The sequence below is a fragment of the Sus scrofa genome, chromosome 13 (genome assembly GCF_000003025.6).
Source record: "Sus scrofa isolate TJ Tabasco breed Duroc chromosome 13, Sscrofa11.1, whole genome shotgun sequence".
Lineage (NCBI taxonomy): Eukaryota > Metazoa > Chordata > Mammalia > Artiodactyla > Suidae > Sus > Sus scrofa.
In genome coordinates this window covers 39,714,658-39,720,657 of record NC_010455.5, presented here as the reverse complement: position 1 = coordinate 39,720,657, position 6,000 = coordinate 39,714,658, and the positions used below count along the sequence as shown (strand labels likewise).

General features: G+C 36.5%; 1 protein-coding gene across 42 annotated transcripts in view; it reads right to left on the bottom strand.

The window, feature by feature from the left end:
- SLMAP (sarcolemma associated protein) overlaps positions 429–6,000 on the bottom strand; it is a 148,300-nt gene continuing 142,728 nt past the window's right edge. For 13 of the 42 annotated variants that reach the window (XM_021069017.1, XM_021069039.1, XM_021069025.1 and 10 more), the window contains 2 exons: positions 3,962–4,051; positions 429–2,613 (listed from right to left, as the gene is read on the bottom strand). In XM_021069017.1, the coding sequence (XP_020924676.1) occupies positions 3,968–4,051 (84 nt within the window). In that variant the 3' untranslated portion in view covers positions 429–2,613; positions 3,962–3,967. The remainder of the gene's footprint in view (positions 2,614–3,961; positions 4,052–6,000) is intronic. The other 29 variants (XM_021069013.1, XM_021069034.1, XM_021069021.1 and 26 more) reach the window with 3 other exon arrangements.

Here is a 6,000-nt window from a genome sequence, read left to right as displayed (position 1 = left end):
CTAGTATGACATTCTAATAAACTCTTACTTACCACTTAAATGACACTTCACATATGTACTCTTTTAAGATTTCATATTATTAAAATATAGATGTTATTCTTCCCATTTTATAAATGAGAAAGTAGAGATTCGGAGAAGACAAATGATTTGCTCAAGGTAACACCGCTGATAAAAGGCAGAGCCAGGATGCCAATACAGATCTGTTTAGCTTTAAACACCATGTTCTTTTCATTTTCTGACCTAGTCATGTAGCACCTTAGCATAATTTTTAAATGTATTACAGGGCTGTTCAATTCTTAACTGCTAAGATTAAATTTTCTTAATGATTCTATCACTACCGGTGAATAATCCTACTCTTTATTTAACTTGAAAGTAAACTACTTATGAATAGGCTCATTTATATTCTTAAGAAAAACTGTCAGTAACTACAAAAACCCATTTATTCAATTTGAATAAAGTAAATATTGATACTAGGCTTTACATTTTAAAGAGACTTGCCTGGTGAGTCACGTTTTAATAATAACTAGAGTAGTAAAAGGAAAAAAAATTAGAGCAGTAAGTCATATAAACAGCTAATAACATGGAGAAAGCAGCTCAGTGTTTTCTTTAGAGCCCCAAAGAACACCAAACATATGTTATGTTGCATAAAGAGTCATTTCAAGAAAAGACTATTAACAATACAATAGTAGAGGCAGGACTAAGAATTTCAATGATATTCAACTCAAAAATGCATAGGGAGAGTAAAGTTATTTTATTAAATCATGCACATCACGTGTGTTAGTGCAAATAGTTTAATTTGTACTCCAGAAATTCTATTGTACTTTATATCTTTACAAAATAGATTTAAAACAATTATTTACTTTAAAAAATGTAATTCTGAAGGTAAGCATTTCAGAACAATATTTGCAATAACCTATATACAAGAGGTACTGGGTACCACTGGCATATTAGCATTCTGTGGTGGAGTGGCTTCCTGCAACAGAAAATGATGAAATGAACTACATGACAGTAATTTCTACAAGTCATTTGTGACTAATTCCTCCATAAATCTAGTGATCCTCCCAAAAGCAAACCCCCAATAGCTTAAAATGTAACCTTTAAAGTATAAACAATGACTTCCAAACATCACAAGGCAAATTATATCCTAAACTTCTCTTTCAATATTTGGCTAGGCCTGTGGATTGCTACAGAACATTCAAGCCAATTCACTGACATTCCCTCCCAGTCTTCATTGACTGAAAAATTTAACTATGTGATACTTTAGGATAGTCTATGACCTAAATAAACTTTATTGACATAACTGTGGTGCCGCACAAAACCATAGCTAAACTTTCACTTCCGTGTTTTAAATTTGTAACATCAAGCAGTGTTTAGGTGCTTCACTGTGCATGGAACACTATTAATCTTGGGAATAGCACTTCTCATTAACAGAACGTCCCAATTAACAACAGTAAAAAGAAAATAACCATTTGCATACCCAACCAGGAAATCTGTTGGTAGGTGTCAACAGCTCACCTCAAACATGAATTAGCTTTGAAATATCATAACCAAATTAAGTCAGTAAAAGCTTATCTAAAGAGATATTAATTCTTTCTTCAATTAAACATGCTTGGAGGAAGAGATGATAGAAAAAAAAAATCATGCTTCCTAAAATGCTGTATATGAGAAAGTAACTTGGCTTTTAAAGAAAATATCTCTTTAAATACATGAGGTTTAATAAATTACATTCCAATTGACTCAACAGTTTGGTTTACTGCACTGAAATTGTATAATTACTATGTTTTTGCTCCCAGAAATACTTCAGTTTGCTCAAGAAAATACACACTCTCATGGAAAGTTTTTCAAAGTTGATGTCCTCCACATCGTCAAGTCATATTAAGGCTGAACAAGCGTGCACATATTCCCCAAATTATCACTAGAACAGAATATTTTCCAAGTGTATTTCTCCTTAAAAAAAAAAAAAAAAATCCACGCAAATAGTTGTCTCTAAGTCTTGTTCCCAATAGCTCAGTGGTTTTATAAGAAGTAAAAATGGCGTAAATATGTAAAAAATATATATATGTGTATATATTTCAAACTCATAGGCACTGAGCACACAGGGCCTCTCTTCCCATGTATGTATCAGTTGTTTGGTTTGGGTAGGTATCGAATCAGAAAAATGAATTATCTGGCCATTAGAGTTCAGAGTAAAATACCCATAAATTTAATGTTATAAATAATTTGGTGTACCAAGAAGCCTACTTTAGGCCACCATAATATTCAGAATTTCAACATACTAAGTTAAAAATTACATGAAAAATTGCAAGCAAATTATTGCTTACAGTAGAATAAAGTCACAATTTTATATCCTCTTTATAGACAGGTACATTTTATATAATTTAAAGCAATGACCCTACAGCTGTATTCTTGCACTTCTGCTGTTTTAAGAGGTAAAAAGGAAGAAATGGTTCTGTTTGTCCCCAGCACGAGTGTGGTGCCAGCTTCTAGAGGGAGGACGGTGTACAGACTCAAGAAACGCTCTCATGGAGAAGCTCTGGCTAGACCTGGCACGTACAGCACGATGGCTGTCACTGCAACCAGGGCAGCCAACATGGGCATCCAGGGCCAGGGTTTCTGTGTGGAAAGAAACCAAGAGTCAATATCACATTCTCCCCTCTTTTTTCATACCTATTAACCCCTTGGTTCCAGGGAGTCCTGAATACTTAACAAATATTAGAAAAACCTTATCTTTGCACAAGAATAAGTTTTAAAAAGAAAAAAAAGTGAGAGTACAGGTGTGAAGAGAGCCATAACAGCAGAACTCTTAGAGGACCGTTGTATGGAAGCCTAATACATTTCAGAAAAGTCTTGCGCAGTTTTCAATTTTGTTTGAAACCAAGTAGTATCTTCTGTAAGAAATCCTTTGGGCTCAGCCTGTTTTATTTACTCTGGTATCCATACATTACAACTAACTGATGTACATAAATGCCTGGAGTATGTTTCTGCCTAAAATGTTTACTCCTTGATAAAAACCAGACTCATATGTTGGCATAGTTTTATACAAGGAGCTGGTGGATAAAGTGATAGAAAGAAAATGGTCTAAGCTTTGATCCTCAAATCTGAAACCACAGAAGACAAAATCAGAAGAGGCTCAAGATGGGAAAGTGCTATTAGGGACCCTGCTTGTCTGATGATTTGGTAAAGACCATGTTCAGTGTAATAATGTCATGTAACTGTCTCATATGCTCTACTAACATGCATCCTTGTTGGAGGCAAGCATGGATGGGGCTGTTCTTTGCTATCAGAGGGCTTTATAATATCAATTTCCTTTGTTTGATATTTTCACTAGTGTTCTGAGTTGTACTGAAAAAGCTGGTTTTTAAGGAAATGTGAGGTTGCAGATCAGGGCTCGGAAAGGTATGGGATAGGTTTATACTCTCACAAGTAAATGTATGTTGGGGTTGAGATTATGAGCCAATTATGCTACTCATCCTTCATCATCTTCATAGCCACAGCATAAATATAGGCAAAAAGTTGAAACAATGAAACTCTACACTACAGAAAGGAAGAGAGAAAGCAGGAGGAAGAAGAAAGCTTGCTGAAAACTTCAGAGGCAAACTCTTCATTTCTCATTCAAATCTGATTAAACACATAATTGGGAAGGGGATTCTAAATTGCAGCAATTCACAGTTTACTCCAGTTTGCTAAAGACAAAGACTCAGTTAATGTCAGCATATTAACATCTGGTTAGGTTGGAATTAATTCATGGTTAGCATTACTACAGAGGAAACAAGACAAAATGTTATGTGATTAGTTGACTACTGTTCAGTTCATTTGTATGACACAATACATGGCATACTAGATGAAGGGTTTGCTTCAGGTAACAAAATACCTGTGTGGTTTTGCCATGCACTATATTACAAATATGGCACAAACAGGTGACGGGGACGAACAGACAAGGACTCAACAGTAGTGCTTGTACCTTTCTCTACCACAATGGACCGAAACACCAAAACAGGAAAGCCAGGAATAGGCCGATGAATACGGCTGGGACGGGTTGTAATATGGAAGGCTAAAGAAGGGAAGGGATATTAAAATCATTTTATGCCATAAAAAATTCAGATAAGATGATTTAGAACCCAGGGGGGTGGAAGGAAGGGTAGAAAGACATTTTAAAGACATCTAATAAAATCCAGAATGATGGATTGTGGTGTGTAAGCTGGCAAACTATCAGTTTAAAACCTCACCAACTGATGCTCTGCTTGATGGTATATTATTTTTGTTCCACGTTTGGAATCCATTCTTTGACAATGGACTCCTTTGGAAATGGCTAAGGTTATTTTATCCCTCTATCAAAACCTTTTCTTTTTTTTTTTTAAACCGAAACTGTTTTGCTTGAGACAGTACTGTATGCAAGCTTAAAAAAATAAATGTCTGGTGATGCATGCCTCCTAAATCAGGGAAGAGATCTGACACAATGTATGATAAACATTTAGTAATATAAAGATAGGCAACTGAGTCTCAGGGCTTTGTTACGTTACCAGAATGTAAATAATTTTTTTGGTCTTTTTTTAGGGTCACACCTGAGGCATATAGAAGTTCCCAGGCTAGGGTTGAACTGGAGCTGTAGCTGCTGGCCCATATCATACCCAGAGCAATACCAGATCTGAGCTGCGTCTGCAACCTACACCACAGTTCACAGCAACGCTGAATCCTTAACCCACTGAGCAAGGCCAGGGATTGAACCCATGTCCTCATGGATTCTAGACGGGTTCATTACTGCTTAGCCACAAGGGGAACTCCTATAAGTAATTTTTTAAACTGGAAGGGAATTACTACAATGACTGTTATTACAGAGTAATATTTTATTACTATTATTATAAAAATAGGAAATTCACTCCAAAGTAAATTATTTGTATAACTATAAGTAATAAGAGCAGGTTACTTTCTTTTCTTTTCTTTTTTTTGTCTCTTTGTCTTTTTAGGGCCGCACCCGAGGTATATGGAGGTTCCCAGGCTAGGGGTCCAACCAGAGCTGTTGCTGATGGCCTGGGCCAGAGCCGCAGCAACACCAGATCCGAGCTGCATCTGCAACCTACACCACAGCTCACAGCAATGCTGGATCCTTAACCCACTGAGTGAGGCCAGGGATCAAACCCACAACCTCATGGTTCCTAGTTGGATTCGTTTCTGCTGCACCATGACGGGAAATCCCAAGGTTACTTTCAAAAAGGTTCTAAATCATACAGGGGGATCCATTCTGGTTATGCTAGATGTCTTCACAGGTTAATTTAATAGAAGGTGGACTGAAATTCCAAAATCAGAGAGAGATAAATTAACACAAAAGAGAGAGTGACCAAACCATTATGATCTGATTTCAGAAGAGTTCTGTGACTGATGTTTTTAAAATAAATGCAATCCATTTTTGCTTATCATAAAGTCTCCACACCCAATTCATCAATTTCTGAAAGGCTTCCAACTAAGCCACAAGTCTTTTTTTTAAACTAAGACTTTCTTTAGCAAAGGACAGTTGGACACAACGCATGAGCATTCAGAGTGAGACTGTAACTGGATGGCCATGCAACATCACTCTTTGGTACTTGTGCTGTAAGTTAAGCAGAGTGCCTTCCTCCATAGGAAGTGTGTGGCTCAGGCCCACTGCAGTGTCCAAGCCATGACAAGGGTTTGAAATAAGTCACAGCACAATCAACCACACTGAACATCCACCAGTTAGGGCCCACAAAGGCAATGATCACTAAAACGTATAACACAACATTTACTTAGTATAACATCTTTTAAAAGACCATCTGCCTGTCTAGAAAATGAAATACAAATGAATATTAAACAAATGAATATTAAACTTAATTTATACAAAAATGTTCCAATTTCTTTCTCTCCCTCCACCCCTCTCTCTCTCATACACACACACAAACCTGTACAGGAACTCATCAAATATTTCCTAATATGTACAGGAAGCCCAGAAGATACTATAAGCTTTTTAGGAATATGTCTTAGAACATT